This window comes from Phytophthora ramorum (genome assembly GCF_020800215.1).
Source record: "Phytophthora ramorum isolate Pr-102 chromosome Unknown Phyram_PR-102_s0006, whole genome shotgun sequence".
Taxonomy (NCBI): Eukaryota; Oomycota; class Peronosporomycetes; order Peronosporales; family Peronosporaceae; genus Phytophthora; species Phytophthora ramorum.
Window position 1 is genome coordinate 253,162 of NW_027150652.1, and position 22,699 is coordinate 275,860.

At 56.0% G+C, this 22,699-nt stretch overlaps 6 protein-coding genes across 6 annotated transcripts; 3 read left to right on the forward strand and 3 right to left on the reverse strand.

Annotated features, from left to right (window-relative positions):
• Positions 1 to 286: 286 nt before the first annotated feature.
• KRP23_6902 (uncharacterized protein) lies at positions 287 to 2,839 on the forward strand (the record flags this gene model as incomplete). Its single annotated transcript, XM_067892147.1, has 1 exon — positions 287 to 2,839. The coding sequence occupies one exon, from the start codon at positions 287 to 289 to the stop codon at positions 2,837 to 2,839; it is 2,553 nt and encodes an 850-aa protein (XP_067744056.1).
• A 624-nt stretch (positions 2,840 to 3,463) lies between these two features.
• On the forward strand, positions 3,464 to 6,000 carry KRP23_6903 (uncharacterized protein; the record flags this gene model as incomplete). Its single annotated transcript, XM_067892148.1, has 2 exons — positions 3,464 to 5,124; positions 5,187 to 6,000. The coding sequence occupies 2 exons, from the start codon at positions 3,464 to 3,466 to the stop codon at positions 5,998 to 6,000; spliced, it is 2,475 nt and encodes an 824-aa protein (XP_067744057.1).
• A 1,693-nt stretch (positions 6,001 to 7,693) lies between these two features.
• On the reverse strand, positions 7,694 to 9,739 carry KRP23_6904 (Glycine--tRNA ligase; the record flags this gene model as incomplete). Its single annotated transcript, XM_067892150.1, has 1 exon — positions 7,694 to 9,739. The coding sequence occupies one exon, from the start codon at positions 9,737 to 9,739 to the stop codon at positions 7,694 to 7,696; it is 2,046 nt and encodes a 681-aa protein (XP_067744058.1).
• A 429-nt stretch (positions 9,740 to 10,168) lies between these two features.
• Positions 10,169 to 11,875, forward strand: KRP23_6905 (Proline dehydrogenase 1, mitochondrial; the record flags this gene model as incomplete). The annotated part of the gene is made up of 1 exon (XM_067892151.1): positions 10,169 to 11,875. The coding sequence occupies one exon, from the start codon at positions 10,169 to 10,171 to the stop codon at positions 11,873 to 11,875; it is 1,707 nt and encodes a 568-aa protein (XP_067744059.1).
• Positions 11,876 to 12,850: 975 nt separating this feature from the next.
• KRP23_6906 (uncharacterized protein) lies at positions 12,851 to 15,794 on the reverse strand (the record flags this gene model as incomplete). The annotated part of the gene is made up of 4 exons (XM_067892152.1): positions 12,851 to 13,213; positions 13,290 to 13,397; positions 13,474 to 13,643; positions 13,721 to 15,794. 4 exons carry the CDS (start codon positions 15,792 to 15,794, stop codon positions 12,851 to 12,853), a joined length of 2,715 nt encoding a protein of 904 aa, XP_067744060.1.
• A 3,987-nt stretch (positions 15,795 to 19,781) lies between these two features.
• Positions 19,782 to 22,576, reverse strand: KRP23_6907 (Negative elongation factor C/D; the record flags this gene model as incomplete). The annotated part of the gene is made up of 5 exons (XM_067892153.1): positions 19,782 to 20,390; positions 20,466 to 20,711; positions 20,790 to 21,218; positions 21,284 to 21,415; positions 21,482 to 22,576. 5 exons carry the CDS (start codon positions 22,574 to 22,576, stop codon positions 19,782 to 19,784), a joined length of 2,511 nt encoding a protein of 836 aa, XP_067744061.1.
• Positions 22,577 to 22,699: the final 123 nt, after the last annotated feature.

Here is a 22,699-nt window from a genome sequence, read left to right on the forward strand (position 1 = left end):
AAGTGGTAGCTGTCTTCCATCAAGCAAGGAAAACTAAAATATGCATGGCACATGCCCTTATAGATTAACAGAGCAAATGTTGCTGTTGTAGTCTGTTCTCATCAACTGTGGTACAGAGCTCTCATCTTCAAGCATAAACACCGTCGACGACTACAGCAAAGTTGGTATAATGCGCTTGCCAAAGCACCAGCATGCCGAGTTCATGCACGATTCACCGCTTCATTGATAGGATCAGTTTCGATTTCGTCGACCAACGAGCAAGTCCGTCTCGCGACATCCGAGTACTATGCGCATCTCCAGCGTCGCACTAATGCTGGCACCGGCACTGGCCGCCGTGTGTGTTGCCGACAACCTCGACAAGTACGGCGTCTTCACCCCCAAGAAGATTGCACTGGGCTCCTCGCCGTCGAAGGACGGCCTACCCTACTCGGGTGGTTTCGCGCTCACTCCAGATGAGCCGCTGGCCACGCTGGACTATGACTATGAAGTGGCAGGACTGCCGTACTTCGTGGTCTCCTCCGTCTCCAACGGGCCCGTGGAAGTCGAGGTCAAGTACGCGGAGCAATTCCCGGCTCTCTCGCTCAACTACTCGGATGGCCCATCCCAGTTCTCCACGTCCACCGCCAACTCGCGTCGTGTGGAGACTCACCGCTTCACAGAGAACGAGGTCGGCGCCACAACCACCTCCATGCTCAGCCAACCCGGTGAGCGATGGCAGACACTGCGTCTATTGACTGGCGACTCCGTCACATTCGAGACAGTCGGCTTGCAGGCATCCGTGGAGGTCATCGACGACCTGACCACCCTGCCAGGCAAGTTCTCCAGCTCCAATGCCAAGTACGACGATATTTGGAAACTGGGTGCTCGTGCTGTGACTGCAGCCTGCGTGGATGCAGGCAGCCAGGTGCCGTCCTGGAGCTCCTCTGAAGAGAACGGCACCTTCGTGCCTGGTACACGCCCCGGCATCTCGTACAAAACGTCAAACTTGACCGACTACGTGCTCACGTTCGAGTCGCAGATCATCCGCGGTGGTGCAGGCTACACGATCGCGTACGACCTCGCGGGCAACCGTGACGGCGTTCAGATCCACTTGGCATCCGAGTACCCGGACGACACGACCTACTCGAACACCAACACCACGCTCTTCCCTGCCAACACGGCGACTCTCGCTTACGGCTACGACTTTGCCAATGCCACGAGTGTAACGAGCTACATCCTGGGTCAGTACAACGTGCCGTTCAGTGTGAAGGAGAACGCCTGGTACCCCGTTGAGATCCGTGTCAACTCCTCAGCCGGCAACATCACCTTCTCCATCGACGGACAGCAGGTGTTCGACATCGTGTTGACCGAGATGGGGTTCACGGATTCCCAGCTCTCCTTCTACGGTTGGGCTTCTCGTGGTGAAGGTGCCATCGGCTTCGGCGGCTGGCAGGACCAGGCGTCTTTCGTGCGAAATGTGGTTGCCACCAGTCTGACCGACTCGTCCGAGGTGCTCTACTCGAACCCGATGACGGACAAGAGCGTGGTGGTGCCGGAATTTGGCGGCCAAACTAACACCTACGGCGCATGCCTGGATGGCGCCAAGCGTGATCGCTACATTTGGCTTGGTGACTTCTACCACACGACGCGCATCATGGGCGTGGCCAACTCAAAGCCCGAGCAGATCGCGGGCACCTGGGAGTTCCTGTTCGACTACCAAGCTGACTACGGTCAGCTCCCCGGCTTCATTCCCATTTCGTACCAGACACCGATGCCCACGCCGGAGGTCTTCCTATACAATGGCGACACAAGTGACGCCGTCTACTACTTCCCAGACTACGTGATCCTCGGTCTCATCGGTTTGGAATCTTACATGGACTACTACGATGACGTCGCATTTGTCGAGGCGCACTGGGAGCAGTTTACTCGCGCAATGACGTGGCTTCTAAGCTGTCAGGGCGGTAACGGGCTTATCGATCTTACGAAGTACGAGGTCGTGTTCCTCGGAACTGGGGCTGGAGCGGCTGTTAATACTGCTGCGGTACAGTGCCTCAACGGAATGGCCCGTGTCGCTCGTGCTGTTGGCGACTGGGAATCTGCCGACGCGTGGGTCGAAGGGGCTGCCTCTGTCAAGACTGCAATCAACGATCTTCTCTGGAACGATACGCTAGGCAACTACGCCTTGGACTTGTCGACGCCGGATGTGTACGGCGTCTCGGCTATCGCGTTCGCACTCACTTCCGGCGTGGCGAACGAGACGCAAATCAAGCTGTGTGTGGAAGGCCTCGAAGGTCTTCGTCAAGGTCCTGGTTATCTCGACACGAGTGAGACTGCCAATACGACCGCGATCTCACCGAACACGAACGGGTTCCTTCTTGACGCTCTGCTGCAGCACGGATACACTGATCAGGCCGTCTTCCTGCTGGACAACCTCTGGGACGCTATGATCTCCAACGAGTTGTATCGTTCCGGCGCAAGTTGGGAGTACGTAGCGCAGTCGCTGGAACCGGGGATTGATCTCTTCACCTCGCTGAGCCACCCTTGGGGTGGAGCTCCTACCTACGCACTCACGAACTACGTGGCGGGCATTCGCCCCGCCGAGTTCGGCTTCCGCCGCTGGGTCGTGAACCCGCTGGTCACTGGCCTGAACACGACCAGCGCCAGCGCCACGGTGAGCACTCCGTATGGAGATCTGTCGGCTTCCTGGGAGCTTGTTGACAACCAGCTCAGCGTGACCATCACTGCACCGGTGGGAACTGACGGCACTTTTGAAGTCGCCCAGCCTAGTTCCCCAATTGGCATCTACGAACAGCATCTCGTCGGCACTGGTGGAAGCACCTCGATCACCGTTCAACTTTGAGCGAAATGAATTTACACTTGCTGAACTATCCGATTGCGAGCGTACCAATACGTTTTAAGCTTATACAGGAAGTGAAGACAACACGGCATACATTTCGATACACTGTAGGTTTGTTGTTTGACCGAACAACCGAGCGAGCAATTAGACCGTAGCTCCGTTGGTACAACAGTTATACTATAACTTCAACGACATCTGACCGTGACTTCCAAGCAATCTAAGCAGAAATCAAGATGGGCTGTTGAACTTTAGCCATTCGCTGCAACTGATGATGCCTATCATAGCTTTCACCATCTTGCTTCAGTCCAAAATGCAGCCAGCGTCTTCGCGGGTTTTGGCAAGTCAACAAGCATTTCCAAGTTACTTTGAGCGGATGCTCTCTGCAAGTGCCCTTTGTCAGGGGGCTCAGATGATTCTCTTGTTTTGCATTGCGTTTGCCATAAAGTAACTGCAACTTGATCAGCTCATAGTGACAGCTCCAGCGAACCGCAAACGAGATTTGCTTACTGGTACTTCAACCGCCTCAGAGTTGCCCAGCAACTTGATTTCGTCCCAAGCTTCGCTGCATCTCAATTTCCATTTGGATCGAACGAGCGTGCATCACGTCGACGCAGTACTTCGAACGCGATGCGTGGACTGGTCTCTGTCGTTCTAGCGCTGGTGGCAATCTACGCTAGCAGCTCAGTGGAAGCAGGAAATGACTATGGAGTCTTCACGCCCAAGAAGATTGCGGTGGGCTCCGCACCGACAATGGGATCCGGTGCATATGCAAATGGCTTCACGCTCACTGCCGACGACCCCATCGCCACTCTTGACTACGAATACGAGGTCGCAGGACTCCCATACTTCGTGGTGTCTGCCGTCTCCAACACACCTGTTGACGTCGAAGTCAAGTACTCAGAGCAGTTCCCGGCGCTCTCAACTAACTTCTCGGATGGCCCCTCTCAATTCGCCACGGCTGTCGCCAATTCTCGTCGCGTGGAGACCCACCGTTTTACCGAGGAGCAAGTCGGCGTGACGGTGGCATCTATGCTGAGTCAACCAGGTCAGCGCTGGCAAACCCTGCGCTTGTTGAGTGGCGACTCGGTAACGTTCGAAGCTGTGGGTCTGCAGGCTTCAGTGGAGGTGATCGACGATCTGTCCACTCTCCCCGGCACGTTTTCGAGCTCGAACGCCAAGTACAACGAGATTTGGAGCCTTGGCGCTCGCGCAGTGAGTGCGGCGTGCTTGGATGCGGGCAGCCAGGTGTCCTCTTGGAGTTCGTCCGAAGAGAATGGCACTTTTGTACCAGGGACACGTCCTGGCGTGTCGTACAAAACCTGGAACTTGAGCGACTACATGCTTGAGTTCGAGACGAAGATCATCCGTGCGGGTGTTGCCTTTTACGTCGGCTATGACGTAGCAGGGAACCGAGGATCTCTCATGTTCCATTTGTCGTCGGAGTATCCCGTGGACTCGACCTATGTGAATGTCAACTCGACACTGTTCCCAGCCAATACGGTGACCCTCGACTACGGTTTCGACTTCGTCAACGCGTCGAGCATGACAAGTTATGTGCTGGGAAATTACGACGTGCCGTTCAATGTGAAGGAGCACGTTTGGTATCCAGTCAAGCTCGCTGTGAACTCGACCGCAGGCAATTTGGTCCTGTGGCTCGACGGCCAGCAAGTGCTGAATGTCACGATATCCGACCTTGGCTACAGCGAGACTCAGCTCTCTTCTCAAGGTTACTCGACGACTGGTGCGGGTGCCATTGGCTTTGGTGGCTGGCAGGACCAGGCATCGTTCGTGCGGAACGTCACCGCTAAAAGCTTGGGCGATTCATCGAATGTGCTGTACTACAACCCGATGACGGACGATACCGTGGTGCTGCCTGAATTCGGCGTGCAAACCAATACGTACGCCGCGTGTCTGGATGGCGCTAAACGCGACCGGTACATTTGGCTCGGTGACTTCTACCACACGAGGCGCATCATGGGAGTGGCTAACTCGAAGCCCGAGCAGATCACGGGCACTTGGGAATACCTGTTTGATTACCAGGCCTCCAACGGACAGTACCCGGGTCTGATGGTTATGACGTACGAGACCCCGATGCCCACGCCTGGGATCTTCATGGTGAACGCAGGCACGGATGACGCGTATTTCAACTTCCCGGACTACGATATCTTGGGGCTGATCGGATTCGTGTCCTACATGGAGTATTACGATGATGTGGAGTTCGCGAAAGCCAACTGGGGGTCGCTAAGCAACGCTACCGCTTGGCTCGTAAGCTGCCAAGGCAGTTCAATGTTACAAAATACGCAGTGGTGTTTCTTGGCTCAGGTACTGGTACCGCTGTAAATGCTGCCAGCGTGCAGTGCCTCCAAGGCATGGCAAAGGTGGCTGAAGCTGTAGGAGATACAGACTCTGCCAACGAGTGGGTGGAAGTCGCTGCCAGCATCAAAACTGCTGTCAACTCACTACTCTGGAATGATACGCTGGGCAACTACGTCGTCGATGCTTCGACACCCGAGATCTATGGGGTCTCGGCCACTGCGTTTGCCATTACGTCTGGCGTGGCCAACGAGACGCAAGTCGCTCTCAGTGTCAAGAGCCTAGAAAACCTTCGTCGAGGCCCTGGATATCTCGACACGAGTGCCACGGACAACACGACCTACATCTCGCCAAACACAAACGGGTTCTTGCTCGACGCGCTCTTACAAACTGGGCACACGGACGAGGCTGTCTTCTTGCTCGACAACCTCTGGGACGCCATGGTCTCGAACGAGTTGTACCGATCCGGCGCTAGCTGGGAGTACGTCTCGCAGTCGCTGGAGCCGGGCCTCCAAGAGTTCACGTCGTTGAGCCACCCGTGGGGCGGAGCTCCCACGTACGCGTTGACAAACTACGTGGCAGGTATTCGCCCCGTGGAGTTTGGATTCCGCCGCTGGATCGTGAATCCGTTGGCGTCAGGACTGGACATCAAGAGCGCGAACGCTACTGTGAGCACCCCGTACGGCTCTATCAGTGCTGCCTGGGAGCTCGTCGATACGCTGCTTTGCGTGACCATCACCGCGCCAGAAGGAACGGAAGGTGTGTTTGAGGTGGCACAGCTCAATTCAAGCACCTATGAGCTGAGCTTGAACGGTACTGGGGAACCGATCTCCTTTAGCGTTGAGCTCTAGCGAGACGCTCGGCTCTCTCGGTTGTGTCAGCAAAACGTTGTGCTAACTTATGAAAACAAGTTATACTGGAGTAGCAATGCATTTGCTCTTCCTTTTCGTGGTTCACATGCTGTTGGTATATATCTAGGACCATGTTCTCACGTTTTGAAGTCCCGTGGCGTTCACCCAACAGAGTGCGAGTTTAAAACGCTTTTGGACGCCGTCTGACGGACTTGGTGTTCAGTAGCTGCCAAATCGCTAACTACGCTGCATCGAAAGCTGACGCAGAACTGCAAACATGGACTTCTTTGCGCGAAGTTGCGCGACGTGAATGATTTTTCTTCCTCGTTCCGCGATAAAAATGATGGAGGCCTTCTTCACCAATGAGTATGAAGCCAGCGAAATGTATCCGATGAATTCAAGCCATTCGAATTGCCATGGTTCTCGTTTACCGGTAAGGGCATGTCGGGCTCGTTCATTTTAGCATGAAATCCTTACCTGATTATCTTTTCAATAACGTTACCAGCACAAACCTACGTACTTGCTTGGGTCGCATTAATCGTGAACGCAAGGCGAAATCCATTCGTGATTCACATTTATACAGCTCAGGCCAACTTGACGGAGCAGCGACACAACAGGGCAAATGAATCCATAGTTAGCACGCCTCGAACGAGATCAAAACGAGAACCGCTTTCTGCTTCCACACCCAGGTGCATCGATTTCCGGGCTATTCCAACATTGGACCCAGCAATTGTTCACACCGAGATGCAGATTCTCCACCGAGATTCTCCAAGGACACGACATTTTTTATTCTCTGCTCTCGAAATGTCGTCATTGCAGAAAGCAAAAATTCGGGAATGCTTTCGCGCACGCCAGCAATGCCAGATACGACTGCAGGGGTGGCTGGAATCGTGCTCGAGCCACTCGTACATAGCATTGGTGCTCTCCATTTGCACATGCGGAACCACATTAGCCAGGGGCAAACAGTCCAAACCTCGTCACCGAACTCTGAGTGCGAAGTCGCTCTCTGCCAAGTGCCCAGCAAGTTCCCGACTGATTCATGGCCCCTGGGCTCGTGCTAGCTGAACACCTTCGCGCTCCCTCTCGGGTAGGACCGTCGGCCCCTGCGTAGCGGCCAACCACCGAGCAAACGCAAGCTGCGTCGGCCCAGATTGCCCTGCGGTCCAGTGGCGGCGGCGAGGCGCCCGCGTCCAATCAGTTCTGCTTCAAGCGGACAAGCGAGCGCCACGTCAGGGCGACCTCCACCGAGAGCACGGCCAGCTCTTCGCGCGTGGCGGCCTCTTCATATCCGAAACCCGAACGATGATTAGAAGACCCCCGATCCGTTTTATCCAGACCTTTTTGGAACGCGGCGGTCTAATCATCCGATCCCACATTCGATTAGACTTGCTTCGCCTCGTTGACGCACGTTTGCAGAGCACGAGCTCATCTTGTCGGCGTCAAGGCAGTAATGAAACTGTATCCATCTCATGACTGGCGACGAGGCAGCCAGGTGCCACTGCGCCAAACGCGGCATGCTCTTTCGTAGGCTGCGCTGCACAAGTCGCAGATGCGCAGATACAGCTGGTGTCCACGATCAGCGTGACGATGCCTTCGGTAATGAGTCGCGTGCCAGTGAGTCGCAAGAAGGCAATGCATTACGAACAGCTCCGTCGCACCGCAACTAACTCTGGTGCATCTATCCGGTCTACACCTACTCGGCAGTGGCCGCGACCTTCGGGTAGCGCTCGAGCATCTGCTCCCAGGTGGCCTTGCCCTTGATCAGCTTGTTCACCTCGGCGCCGATGGCGTCCACGGGGATCCGCACCTGCGCCGTCGAGTCGCGCTCGCGCAGCGTCACCACGCGCTCCTTGACCGTGTCGAAGTCGATCGTGACGCCGAACGGGATGCCCAGCTCGTCCGCGCGGGCGTACTTGCGGCCGATGGCCACGCTCGACGTGTCCACCTTGCACTCCAGACCCTCCTCCACGAACACGTGCTCCAGCTCCGCCGCGAACGGCTCGAACGCCGGGTTGTTGCTCAGCGGCAGCACCGACACCTTGATGGGCGCGATCAGGGGCGAGAACGACATCACGCCGCGCTTCTCGTCGCCCTCGCGGGTCGAGAAGTTGTGCTCAAAGACAGCGGTCAGGATGCGGCCAATTCCGAACGAGGGCTCGATCACCGAGGGAACGAACTTCTCCTCGCTCACCATTTTTTCCACGACCTTGATCGCCACCATGTCGCGCTGTAGCGTGAACTGCTTGCCATCGCACAGCGGGCCAAGCGTCGCCTCGCCCTTGCTGGCGAGCTCGTCCTCGAAGGCCTGCGCGCGCGGCACATCGTCCTTCAGCGTCTCGAGCGCCTCCAGGATCGTAGCCACATCGGCCTTGAACGTGCGGCCCATTTTGCCCTTGTTGGGCTTGATCTCCACAATCTGGCGCTTCTCGGGCTTGTCGAACTTGTGCGTGCCCACCATCTCCACCTTGCTCTTCTTGGCGTGCACCGTCAGGTCGTAGCACGAGCGGTCAGCGTGACCGGCGCACTCGACCCAGCCGGAGCTCAGCTTGATCTCCAGGTCCCAGCAGTCCGTGGCGTAGTGGGCCATCTCTGTGTCCAGGTGCTGACGGAAACGCAGACGCTCCAGGTCAATGCCGATCGCCTTGCAGAACTTGTACGTACGCGCGAGGTAGTACGCCAGGCTCTCGTTGGCGATGATGCCCTGCTCCACCGCGGCGCCGCACGTCATCTGGATGGACTTGCCGTGCGTGAGCTGGTTCGTCTTAGTGAGCAGCGGCAGCTCCAGGTCGTTCACCGTCGAGAACTTGGCGTGACTCTTGTCCTTCGGGTTCACGAAGAGCTCGATCTCGGCCTGCTGGAACTCGCGCACACGCAGGAGCCCCGCGCGGGGCGAGATCTCGTTCCGGAAGGCGCTGCCGATCTGCGCGCAGCCGAACGGCACCTTGCCGGCGTTGTACTCCAAGAGCCGGCGGAAGTTAAGGAAAATGCCCTGCGCCGTCTCGGGACGCAGGTAGCCCACGAGACCGCCCTCGGGCCCAATGGCGCACTTGAACATGAGGTTGAACGGAATGGGGAAGCTGAGGTCGGCGCCCGTGCCGGGGGCCTTGATGGCGTATTCCTGGAACACGGCGTGGATCTCCTCGGGCGAGTAGGACTCGGCCATGGTGGCGTGCATCTCGTGCTGCTCGCGCTCGGCCTGGCTCAGGTCCGGGTGCTTGTCCAGGAAGTTCTCGACGTGGTCCTCCAGCAGCTTGTCGGCGCGGTAGCACTCGCCCGACTTGGTGCACTTGACCATGAGGTCCGTGAAGCGGTCCACGTGACCCGACGTCTTCAGCACCACCTCGGGCATGAGGTTGGTGCACTCGACCTCCAGCAGCTTGTCGGCGAATACGAAGTGGCGGCGCCAGAACTGCAGCAGGTTGCTCTTGAGCGCGCAGGCCGGCGGGCCGAAGTCGTAGAAGCCGCCCACGCCACCGTAGATCTCGAAGCTCGGCACCACGAACATCTTGCGCAGCAGCAGGTCGTCCAGCGCCTTCTTGTCGCTCTTACTGAGCCCGTCCAGCGCGGGCCCCTGCAGCGCCGTCTGCGTCTCCAGCTCCAGCTTGAGCTGCTTGAGCGCATCCACGGCCGCCTTGACCGCCTCGGCCGCCGCGCCCTGCTGCTTGAGCTCGCGCACCTGCGCGCCCTGGCGCGTCACGCTCGCGCGGAGCGCATCCAGATCCACCTCGGGCGTCGACATCCTTCAACGCTAAACTTGGCGTTTGTATATAAAGTGGGGGAATCGGTGGCTCGGCCAGTCGATGCGAGGTGGAAGATTCTCGTGGACGGTGTGCGACACATCAAATATATGCCGGAGAAGAGGGCGAGAAACATGCTGGACGAAAGGTATGCGCTTGCATGGTGTTGACGATCCGAGCGTCACCCTCCTTGAACTTCCATTGGCTGGCGAAGCGTCGCGCACGCGGCTCGTCTGTCGCACTCAACGGCAACAGGAAAAGGCAGTGGGAGGGAGGACCTGCCGTCTCCTCAACATGGCGCTCACATCGTTTTCGCCCAGCCCGAGCCCCAACGGCTTGCGGCCTCCACTCCCGAGCTCACATCGCAACTTGCCTCGTGGAGCTCAAGCGGCCCCCACCACCAGAAGCCACAGCCAACGTCCACTCGCGAGATGATGCTCCGCCACGCCGCGCGACTGCCGAAACCGACCGTGGCCCGCAGCAACTTGCAGCGCTCGGCCGTGGCCTTCTCGTCCAAGGCCTCGCCCCGGCCGTCGTCGGCCGCGCCCACGGCCGCGCTGGCCCACGCTGCGCCTCACGCGCACTCGCCCGCCGCTCACGATCAGAAGACGTCTATCGCGTCCGAGTTCTCCAACACGAAGCGCATCTTCGCCACCAAGAGCACCCCCGAGCTCGTACGCGCCTACGCCGTCTACTTTATGTCACAGTTTCGCCCACTCGTGCAGCACAGTGGCGAGCTGCTCGACGTGTCGTACAAGTTCCCGGGCGCCAAGTTCACGGACGCGCTGCTGCGCTCCACGTTCTTCGGTCACTTCTGCGCGGGCCAGGACGTGAACGAGATCCGGCCAGTGATCCAGAAGCTAGAGTCGGCCGGCATCGGCGCCATCCTCGACTTCGCCGCCGAGGCCGACGTCGAACAGCCCCGCGACCTCAATGGTGTGGACCAGAACCTCGTGTCAGCCCGCACGTACGCCTACGACGGCGAGGCGGCCTGCGACGCCAACGCGGCCATCTCACGCCACGCCATCATTGACGCCAGTGAGTCTGCGTCTGCCGGTGAGCCCGCCTTCGTGGCCATCAAGTGCACGGCGCTGGGCAAGCCGGAGCTGCTCATGCGCATGTCTGCCATCATTGTCCAGGCGCAGCTGCTGTTCCACACGCTGGACGGACCAAACCTCTCGCGCGCCAAGTCGCGCTACCTCGAGCGCATGATCGACTACCCGACGCTGAGCGCGGGCCTGCGCAACGCCGGCGTCGACTCCAGTGAGGAGGAGATCCAGCAGCTCTTTGCCGAGCTCGACCAGTCGTCTGGGGACGGCGTGATTGACTACGTCGACTGGGTCAGCTTCCTGGACCCGTTCGACCTGACCATGGGCCCGCTGACACAGTTCATCGAGGAGGAGCCGCTCTCAGACAACGAGAAGATGCAGCTGCGCAACATGATTGCGCGCCTAGAGTCGCTGGCTAACGACGCGGCTGAGCGCGGCGTGAAGCTCATGGTGGACGCCGAGCAGACCTACATGCAGCCGGCCATTGATCACCTCACGCTCAACCTGCAGCGCAAGTACAACCGCGACGGCGGCGACGTCATCTACAACACGTTCCAGTGCTACCTGAAGATGTCGAGCGACCGCATCGACATCGACCTGGAGCGCGCTCGCCGCGAGAAGTTCCGCTTCGCCGCCAAGCTGGTGCGCGGTGCCTACATGGTGCAGGAGCGCAAGCGCGCGCGCGACAAGGGATACACCGACCCGATCCACGACACCATCGAGGACACTCACGTCAACTACGACTCGCAGGTGGCCAAGCTACTTCGCCACAACCACCTGGCGAGCTTCATGGTGGCGTCTCACAACGAGCAGTCCGTGGTGAACACGGTGCAGCAGATGCAGGACATTGGCATCGACCGCGCCACTGGCGGCGTGTACTTCGGCCAGCTGCTTGGCATGTGCGACCACGTGTCGTACACGCTCGGCGCCAACGCCTACAAGGTGTTCAAGTACGTGCCGTACGGCCCTATCCACGAGGTGCTGCCGTACCTCATCCGCCGTGCACAGGAGAACTCGGGTCTCATGACCGGCGCTCAGCTGGAGATGCGCATGCTGAGCACGGAGATCAAGCGCCGCATGTTCGGATGAGCGTTGCCAGCATACAGCAAATTGTGAGTGTGCAGTTCGGCCTTGGAAGAAGGCCGGCAATGTTTGTCCTAACGTATTGACGCTTCTCCCGTCCGGGCTCCTGTCGGACCGGGAGAGCGTAGAAGCAGTGGAATGGCGACGGTCACCCCGCTGTTGCAACTGAGCCTGCGAAGCGAATGAAGCAGAACAAGAGATGAAGCCGAGGTAACTCGGCGAACCAAGTCGCAAGGGTGGAGCGCAGAGCGCGAAGCCCAGACGAAGTAGCGGACCTATTGAAGGTTCCAGGTAGGAGAGGATGCATGTTTCCCCTTGAATCCATGAACGATAAAACCAAATCGATGCAGATAGCGTTCAACCATTACTTGTGCAATACACTCAACTGCAACAATTTCCGGCACGGAAGCCTTGCGCTGGTGTCGCACGATGGTGAAGAACATTGACGTTGTAGTTGGAAATAATTCATGGGGCTGGTCAAAACTGTCACGTGCTAGACATTCTTCTTCACCATATCGGGATGATCAGTGTATCCGCGCTGCAGCAGCGCGTCGAGCAAGAACGTGTTTGGCGAAATCTTGGTGATGTTGTCACTGTCAACTGGTGCCGAGGTAGCCTGGGCCTTGACGAAGACCCTCGAGGCATTCCACACACCAGTTGATCTGCGCCTCATTCGATCTCGGGAGTGAGCGCGAACGCGATAGCCATAGATATCGACGGTTGCCGAGATCGTTGACAGCAGTCTTGACGGTCTCAATCCACGCGTTCACAAACTCCCAGTTGCCCACAGCACGTGTCGCCCGAGCTATACAACTTGCCATAACTCTCGGTCTGGAATCGTACATGGCAACTACGACGACATACCTTCGTCGAGACGCACTGGGGGTACACTCGCGCAGTCACAACTAGGGCAGCAACGTGCTCATCGACCTTGCCAAGTACGAAATGGTGTTTCTCGGCTCCTGGCAACACTGTTACTGTTCAGCGTCTTGATGATATCCTTAGGAAGCATCGGCCGTGCCTGCCGCCAAATTCCGGCACCACCACGCTCTCGTCCGTCATCGGGTTCGAGTAGAGCACCTCGGACGAGTCGGTCAGACTGGTGGCAACCACGTTTCGCACGAAAGACGCCTGGTCCTGCCAGCCGCCGAAGCCGATGGCACCTTCACCACGAGAAGCCCAACCGTAGAAGGAGAGCTGGGAATCCGTGAACCCCATCTCGGTCAACACGATGTCGAACACCTGCTGTCCGTCGATGGAGAAGGTGATGTTGCCGGCTGAGGAGTTGACACGGATCTCAACGGGGTACCAGGCGTTCTCCTTCACACTGAACGGCACGTTGTACTGACCCAGGATCAAATCGCCTCATCGTGCTCCTCGTTGTAGCTTGCGTGCAAGGCAAAGTTTATGCTGCTGCTACTTGAAGCTGCTCTTCTCGCGTTGCCTGTACAGACCGTTTTTGTTGCACTTCATGCTGAAATGGAAAATAGTTCATAGCAATGTATTCATTTGCACGCTCCAGTATGTACTGCATCGCACAGTGATCAGCAAATTCAAGACACAATCCACAACACCTGAATCAAACATTTCAGTTCAACTCACACCAACGCGACACCGTTAGCACCGGCTTCTTCATCGTCATCACCAACCTTCTTTTCCTCGCCATTGTCATTAGCCGTCAGTCGTCGACGCTTGCCTGAGCTTAAGTGACCGTCACTCACGTGGCCTTCAGCGCCCCCAAGCGCCGAGTTGTCGAATGCAAGATCATCGCCATCTACAGAACAGCAAAGAAAAGCAACAGTACGTTAGTTTGACGTCAACTCGGCAAGACAGATAATGATAGTGCCGTACATGGCGACACAAGGAAGGTTGTGTCCTCCTGGCCAGTAGCCACATCGTCCGTGTGTACTTCGCTGACGCTGGTACCGCGAGCAATCGGGATAGACACGGAAGACAGACGTTTGCAAGTACGCTTGTTGTGGCCCTTGACGCCGCACACACTGCACGAGAGCTTCTCCTGCTTCGGGTCGCCAAACTGCTGGATTTGCTGCACCTTGCGCGGACGACCGCGCGTCTTGGGCAGAGGCTGCGGAATCGTTACCCCGTCAGAAGTCACTGTGTCAATGTCAATTGGCGTAATGCGCCCGGCGTAGAGCGCTTTCAGAGATGTCATGAGAAAAATGCGCGGAATCACTTCCGTTTGCAGCATACCGGCGTGTGTTACCGCTAGGAACACGTGAAGACACGGGAAGCGAGAAACGTCATACTCTCCACAGGTGCAGGTCTGCTTCGCGAAGTTGACCACCCGACCGGCACTAGTCTGTTGATCAATAACCTCGAACTCACTCTCCGACGTGCGCACCACATCAAAGCGTGAGGCCTCTCCCTCGTATTCTGCCGCGAGTGAGTGAAACTCGGCAGGGTACTCCGAACTAAGGTGCCCGTAGCGTTCATAGCGCTGGAAGAGAGTTCGAGCCACCTGTGACACCCAACCGGCGAGGATCATCAGCGGAGACTTAGCGCATAGCGCTTCCATCCACTGCATGGACAAGTCCAGAGGCAGAGTGGCTCCAATTGCTCCAGGAGTGGCTGAAGGCACAGAAGACGCTTCCGAAGCAGCAGCAGCAGCAGCAGCAGCTTGGACTCCGTTGCGTATAAACATTTCCACTTCATTCGACTGTGGGCAATTGGGGAACACGTTGTGAGCAGCTCTAGTGAGTTCGTCACCGCGGTTGTGCACAAGCGAGGTGACGGAGCGTTCCAAGTCAGGAAAAGCGCGTCGCAAGTTCTGCAAGAAGAAGCTCCAGGCATTCTCCGACTCCGCTGGTGCCAGTCCAATCGCTATCGGCACGTTATCACCCATTGCGTCCTGTCCTGTGGCCGTGAACACCACTCCTCCAAATGGCGACGTCACCAAAAACACACTCAGCAGCATCGATCCTCGACAGTACCTCAGCGCATCATGCAGCGGCTTAGGGCACAAAAAGGCTCGTGCAAAAATCTTCGCGTTCGGCTTGCCAACGGGTGGCGGGACTTGGCTGCTATCTTGGTGCTCAAAGGCCACTAAACTTCCCGCGTTCGTCTCCGCGAACGACTGCAGGTACCCATTCAGCTTCATATACGACTTGGAGTCATCCTGTTTGCGTTGCTGTCTAAAGGCACTCAGCGCCCTCCACGCCGTCATGTACGACGGCTGCACGCCAAACTTCTCCTTCATAATGTTACTGATGTCCTTGGGCTTGACCGCATCTCGTCCTCCTCTCGAGCTCGCGAGTTCCCCCATAAAGGGCAGCGCCGTCTCCAGCAACGCCGACGCCGTGACCGTCGACGACACGCGGCCTTTCTCTCCTGCTGTACCGGATTCCCCAGTGTTCGCAGCATCGGCATTGGCCGCGAGCCGTGCGTGGAGCACCGAGCACGTCGGGGAGTGGGTCACCACTGCTCGAGTGACATACACGCGTCCGTTGGCGTGGCGATTGGCCGACACGACGAACTCACAGACCGGAGCTGCTGCTGTTGATACTTCAGCGTCGCTGTCTGCGCCTGCGCGGCGCTTGCGCTGCCTCCAGGAGGGACAGCGCGCCTCCACGCGCTGCGGACTGCTGTGCTGCATGTAGTAGGGGGCGTTTCTCTGCACGGAGAGCACTTTGAGAGCTCGGCGCAGCTCGTTCATGTCTGTGTAGCTTTCCTCGAACGGCGCGAACCTCGAGACGCTCGCCAAAGTCATCTCGGCTTTCGGGGAGGACGCGACGTAGACCGAGTCCGGCTCGTTTTCGCCTTCCAGTGCATCGTTGGAGTCCGCGGAGGTGTCAAGAGACGCATCGACATTCGGTGCAGAGGGCGGAGAGGGTTGCAGCGCGCCTGGGGTGCCCGCGGAGACGTCGTCGGCCGCCGGAGACGACGACGGATCGGTGAGGGATGGCATATCCAGTAATTTGGGCGGCTAGAATGGGAATATCGATAGAGTGGGAATTTTCATTGTGGCTGAGTATGCCGGAGCGTTGATGTCGCCTCTCCTGGAGATAGTTGAAAATGGGAGGGGTCGCTCCTCCTTGCCAAGTAACATGTAATAACCGCAATCAGTTCTGTTAATGTTACATTCATGTTGAAGTTACTCGCCAATCAAAAAGCTGGAGGTGCTGAGTCAGCACCGGAGCAGAGGTAGCATTATTGTGTAGATGATCTCAATGCATTACTTTCACGTGACGCACTAGCTCGACGCGGCCAGTTTCCGTCTAGGAGAGGCATGCTGAATGCGCTGGGTGCCGCCGTTGCCTTGACAAACCGTGCAGATATGCAACCTCAAGGCTCATAGGTAAACCGACCCTATGTCGTTGGAAGCGCACAAGAAACACCGCAGCCAGTGGAAGCTCACCAACCCCATCAACATCATTGCGAGACACATCAAACAGGGGACTTTGTAGCATATCCCCAACGGTATGCAGCCAGCACCTCGTCGCTTTTTCTCTGACGTCTAGTCTCACATCTCGTCTTATCGCCCTACACACAAAGACTGGGGGGGGGGGGGGCATTCGTTCATGAACGTGCTGATGAACTGGTTGCTAAACCAGGCAACTACGATAAATGGGAGGCGCAAAGGAAGAAGGCATCTATTACCGAGGAAATCGTCAAGGAGATGAAGGCAAACGGGATAAACGATCGCCCCCCGAGGCGTATACGTCAAGGTCTACAACTTGAAGCACCATTACAATACTGTGAAGAAGTGGCTTAAGGATGAAGGGCAGCTTGGTTTGCTTCGTGGCGACGAAGCTACCGCGAAAATTGAGGATGTTGTACAGCAACGTTGGCCGCATTTTCGAGAGCTCGCACTATTATTTGATCGAGACAAAGGCACGAGTGAAAATAGCGATGGTGAAGAGCAGGAGGATAGCGACACCGACGAAGATGACAATGGACCGAGTGACGTGGATGATGATGGCTTGGGCACCAAGTCGGGTGTCCATGTGGAATGTCCTCAGGATAAGAGGAAATTCACCTCCAACATCCCTGGTTCGAGTAAGCGAATAAAACGAGGGGCTGCACAGTCTCAAGCGTTGGTGGCGAAGCAGTCCGAGTTGCATGAAGTCGACTTGCTGGTCAAAAGTTACCCCGTCGGTCCCTCGTTTCGGGAAGATAATGAAGCTGGAGGTCACGATGGCATGAATGTCACCCTATCTGAAAAAGCGGGAGACGAACTAGGCCGGCGCTTGATTGAGTGCGAAGTCAAGCGCAAGGAAGCTCTGGCTGAGTGCCACCTTGAGGCTGAGAAAAAGCGCGAAGAAGTGCGGGCGAAGCTCGAGACGATGCTTTCGCGGCACAGGCTGAAGCGCGCAGGCTACTCGGAAAAGGACGTGAATGACGTCCTTCCGCTCTGAGGTCGATCCTCTCGTGGGCAATCCGTTCTCGTTTGTCACTGTCGAAGTCGTTCGCTTCAAAATGTTCTGTTAGACCGCTTTACATGCGCTCGGATCGCGAAGTCAAAGAGCAGTATACGCGCGCAATAAACCAGTACAACCAACGCAGCCCAGCAAAATACATTTGTCGTGCTCAATTTCCTGCAACTAAGCTCACCATCGCGGTCAAATACGCACAACACTGCAGTCTCACATACGTCGGCTTCGGCTGCTTCAGTCCTTTCCAAGTTGTAGCAGCGGCATGACACGATCCAATTCATATTCAGGGACGCCTCCGTTGTTCATTACTTGGGGAGCAATCACCATATCCAGTTGCAGCTTCAACTGATCGCGAACTCGCTTGGCCTTAAAATCGGACTTCATTATCTACTCACGCGTGGTGTCTTGTACCGCATCGCTGTGCTTCTTCAAGTGGTTCAGCTTGATTTTTTCTCGCACTTTTCAGTGCGCTGGAACCAATTCCGCGAACCATTAAAATCGAGGATGCCACGATGCATGGCGCCATAGCTCGTGGTCTAGCTCGTGGTCTGACGAATGCAATTCAAGTCACTAGACACTCCCGGGTGACTTTCACTTTTCGTCAGCAACCACTGCGAACTCGGACTCATCCCTCTTGTGCTGCTTATTTGGACGGCAACCCTGCTTCTCCTTTTTGCGCTTCTGCGTCGAGTTTGTCAATTTATCGCCTGAATTTGTCGTATCAACATAATCGTGAGTAGTCCCAGCAGCACTCTGCTGAGTTGGCGCCGTACCGTTGAAATAATTGGAGTGACGAAGTACTAGTGTGAGCTCACAGTAGAGAGGGCATAAGGCAAACACCTCTACATTGCCATTCACCACGTCGTCGCTGCTAACGTGCCTCTTTTCCAGCCAGGCTTGAGGAGAAAGGAATTGATTTTCAGTGGAGCGGATTTCACCGCGGATACTCGAGTCACTGCGGTGATGAATCCCGTTCTTCTTGAGCGAGAATGTTCTGCACTGCTTGGCGCCTTCATATTTCCCAGGCGTCATGATTCACTTTACTAAGATATCAAGCGACGTAGGGCCATCAAGTGTTGTGTGATCTACATCCCACGGAAATCGTACGTATCCTGTTGCTTCATACTTTTCTGGTACTCTTTAATCTGGCGCATGGTTCACAAGTGCCAACCTAACGGGATGCATCTCTAGCGTCGGGTCTCAGAGCGACAGCAACGGTGGCCACCAGCACAAAACATCTTTGCTTGAAGACCAAACTCTTTTGCGTTGTTCTTGCCTCCGTCTCAGTGTAATCGCTGTCATCGCAAGTGGTCCAGCCTTTCGGTGTCTTATTGCGAAAGGAGAACTTGCTGAATATTGGAGTCAGAGTCCGATGGTGCGGACAGCGCTTCAGGACTCTCGCGTCGATCTCGGTGTCAACTTCCTCGTTATCGAGGTAGTCACTAGTTAGCCTCTCCTCCAGCAACGATCGTGATGCAGCGATATATTGTTGCACCATTGTTTTCAACATGGAGTCGATAGCTCGTAGGGTTCGATGAGAGATTCCGTGTTTCGCCAAAGTCGCAAACACCTCTTTAACGGCAGCAGGTCTGCTTATACCCCCTCTGTGCCAGCGCGCGTAGTTGCCAGGGATACGAATCCATCGGAGGAGAATGCCAAGCGATGACAGTTCGCTAGGCGTCGTGTTGTCAGTGTCCCACGGAATGTTGCCTTTGTGTGGGGGGTTTGATCGGGATGAGATGTCTTCATTCCTTCTTGCTTTCTTCTTCTACACCCTTCTTACCTCGTGGTATGGGGCACGTTTCGGTCTAGCTGCAAACTTCGCGAATGAAGTCAACGGCGAACCGACCTGCTCCTGGTCCCATGCGGTGACAAACGGCTCAATCCTCGTTGCTTGCAAAATACCGAACGAGTTGCAGTTTCCGAAATTTAGCGGTGCACGACACTATGAATGTGCTGCATTCAACAATCCTAACGGACGAAGCTGCAAAGTCATGTCGAGGTGCTACGAGTATTCGGCTCTTCAATAGTTATATTACCTGTGGTAGAGGACACCAAGAGGAAATGATCTGGAACAGTGTTGGGTGGAATGCTGAAAACACGACTGAGCTCAAGCACAAACGGGTTTCTGGGTATGGTTCTGGCATCAGCAAGATCGAGTCCATCTTGAGGTGCATGTTGTCTTTAGCTCCGTTTCAGCTTCATGTGCCGGATGCCCTCGCTTAATCACCCTGCTTTTGCCGCTTCGCTTTGAGACGCCACACATAGCGTGCTGCAGAGCAGATCACGCAAGAGCTATGAGAACGTATCTAGGGCAACGAAGGTTCCGTACCTCTGTTGAAACACGCTGTGAAGAGCCCTAGTAGGTGCACTGTGGCAGTTTTCGATGACTATTCACATTGAAACCGAGGCGAAAGATCAGCACTTCATCGTCGAATCAACATCATTTTCAGGCTGCGATCGCATTAACAGTACTCGCATTATCTGGTCTGCACAGCACTCGCTCGGTCACTCTTCAGTTAATCCCGCCCTTCTTGGATGAGAGTAAGAGAGTGTAGTTGGTCCGACGAAAGCATACTCGCGTTCTTCTTACAGAAGCTTACGAAGCCTCGCATCTTCAGCTTGCTCTCAGGTGGACAAGACTTGATTGCGGTCTGCACCTTCGGATGTGTCAAGATTTTTGTCAAAGCCACAGAAAATTTCGGCGAAAACGGCGGCGCGACACGCGCGAACAGCATAGTGATGAAGTTGCGTAGCAGAGCCTGGTCCAGCTCCATTGTATTCGTGAACACGAACTCCAGGACAGGTAGCACATAGCCACTCGTGATCATAAACACCATGCATCGCAGTGTCTCCCTCTTCAATTCGAGCGCCTTCACGGGATTGATCTCGGGGTGCAACCGCAGCGACGTTACCAGAACACCGAAAGCAATTGGCCACTGCGCAACGTGAAGCTTGATAGATGCCTTGAGTACCCGGAGCAGACTAGGAAAACAAATGTGCAGGGGGGTACTGCTGAAAAACTCTGGCGAGGTGAGGATAACCTCCAGCCAGTGCAGCACGCCCATGGACACTACAGGGACGGACATCACCGAGATCAGCTTGTCCACCACTCCAGATTGGTTCATCTGTAGATTGCACACAGTAGCGCACAGTTAGTTCCGATCAGTTGAGCCACACATGTAGGTGGAACAAGGACCCACGTTATAGCCGAGGGTGTGATCCGATTTGCAGATCGCCGAAGCCTCAACAAGTGCCTTCTTCGTGGATTCGACACCATCGTCATCTACTGCAACTTGATCGGACGAGCCTTGAACGCCTGTCTGTAGCAAACTCCTGTCATCCTTAGTAGATGCCGCGTACGCCAGAAGGAACACGCAGTTCTGTACAAACGTCGGAGAGGTCGAGTCGGACGGGTTGAAAAGCCGATCCAACAAGCTTGACAAGACCTGGGCACGGAAAATCAAGCAGGGCAATGTTAACACTTGTCCATCAAAAACCCTAGATCAATTCGCGATCAATCGTACGATGGGGTCCCGCAGGTGAGCAACTGGGGGTGGTGCCTTTGACGTCTGAAACTCCTTGGCTAAAGTCTCTGCAGCCAGCTCGGAGCATTTTTTTGTCTTCACGATTGACAGAATTGCGTCACAGAACTTCGGGTTTGCATCGTAGATGTACCGCCGACGTAAAATGTGGAACGGCACGATCTTGGCACCAAACCTGCTACTCGCCGTTTCTTGGAGCTCGCCGCCCACACGGTTCAGCTTGGAGCGTACCATGCGGATGTGAGAGTACTTTGCGCTTTCAGCGCCAGCATCCTTCTGCATCAAATACAGCTTGTCGTCCATTGAACAAAGGAGCTCCTGTGCATAGACGTACGAGTGCGAAGACTGACAGCAAATCTTGTTGAGTGCGGTGATGTCCTCCACCACTTCTTCTTCGTTGGCAAATGGAATCTGTGGGAGACAATTGTCAGTTAGATTACGTAAGGTTAAAGCCGTAGGAGCAAGACCTTACTTACTCGGCTGAAGGCGTCTACCAACACACCGCCGAACACAGGGAAGAAAGCATTCGCGCTCGTGATAGAGGCAATTTCCTTGTGGTGTCCAGCCTCTGAGATTCGTCGGATCGCGTACTGCAGCAACGTGCATGTCTAAAAAACGAAAGCGACACCGTCAGCATCTGCCATCATCAACTCCACAACAAGATCACTACAAACCTTGTGTGTTTCGGCCAACTCAATCAGCATAAGTCGCCACTTGCGATCGTTCAGCATCTGTGTCAGCCACTCGGGTTCCACCGCCGACCCGCTCAGCACATTCGACACGAGTTTCGGGTCGTAGTTCTCATTAATAACGTCCTTCAGATGACTGTACAGAATCTCCTCGGCCGGGTCCCACGACGCGCCCTTGTTCGAGATCACCGCTCCCTCGTTCACATCAAACGTCATCTTGTTCTCCAACGCCGTCGTGGAAACCGGCAGCGTGTCCAGCCACGACGCCACGAGGCCGATCATCTGAGCATGGCCACGGTACGAGGACGACAGCTTTTCCACGAGAATCTCCGGGCCATTGGACTCGGTATGAGCTCTCAAGAACCCGTTAATCACCGAGAGCACGTTGGCTTCCATAATAGCGTCCGTCGTGGACAGCTCCTGTAGCAATCTAGTGGCTTCCTTGCCGTCCTCCGTATCCTTCTCCTCAATGCCCCGAGTAACATCCACTCCCTGCTCCTCATCATCCCAAATAATGAGTCGCTTTTCATCCTGTCGACGCCGTTTCCTCTGAGTGTCCACCACCGCAGTGTCCGCCTTGTCCCTCTTGGACTTTTTCTTCTTCTTCTTGCTATGCGTCGACGTCGGCGCTGCTTCTTGTGCATTAACATCGTCGTTCCGAGTCTGATTCGGATCTTCAGCCTGATTCTGCGTCTGATTCTCCTCCCGACTACTTTTAGCCTTGCTCTCCTCAGCCTCGGTAGGCTCGTTCTCCCGCGGGGTAGAACCGTTCTCGTCGCCCTTCCTGGCCTTGGTTCGGTGCTTGTCGTGTTTCTTGTCGCTCGCTCCCGCGCGGGGCTTGATCTCCACGCCCTCGGGTTTCTGCCATTGGGTCTTGCGCGTCGCCCGGTTGTAGTAATAGGCGCGTTCGTTCTTGGGGTCCCAGAGCTCCTCCCACTCGAGCCTCTTGGCGCCAAAGGGGGCAGGGGGTTCGTCTCCGTCAAAGTCCTCGGGCTTCTCCCACGCGCTTTGCTTCGTGGTGCGGTTGTAGAAGTATGTGCGGCCCTCCTTGGTCACGTGCGCGCTCCAGACACCCGGCATGGTAGGGCGCTCTACCTTTTTTAATGTATGGGTAGATGATGATTTGATTTTTAACGAATGAGGAGAGTGGAGGTAGGTGATTGGATGAAAAGACGTGAATGCGGCGTCATTATCGAATATTCC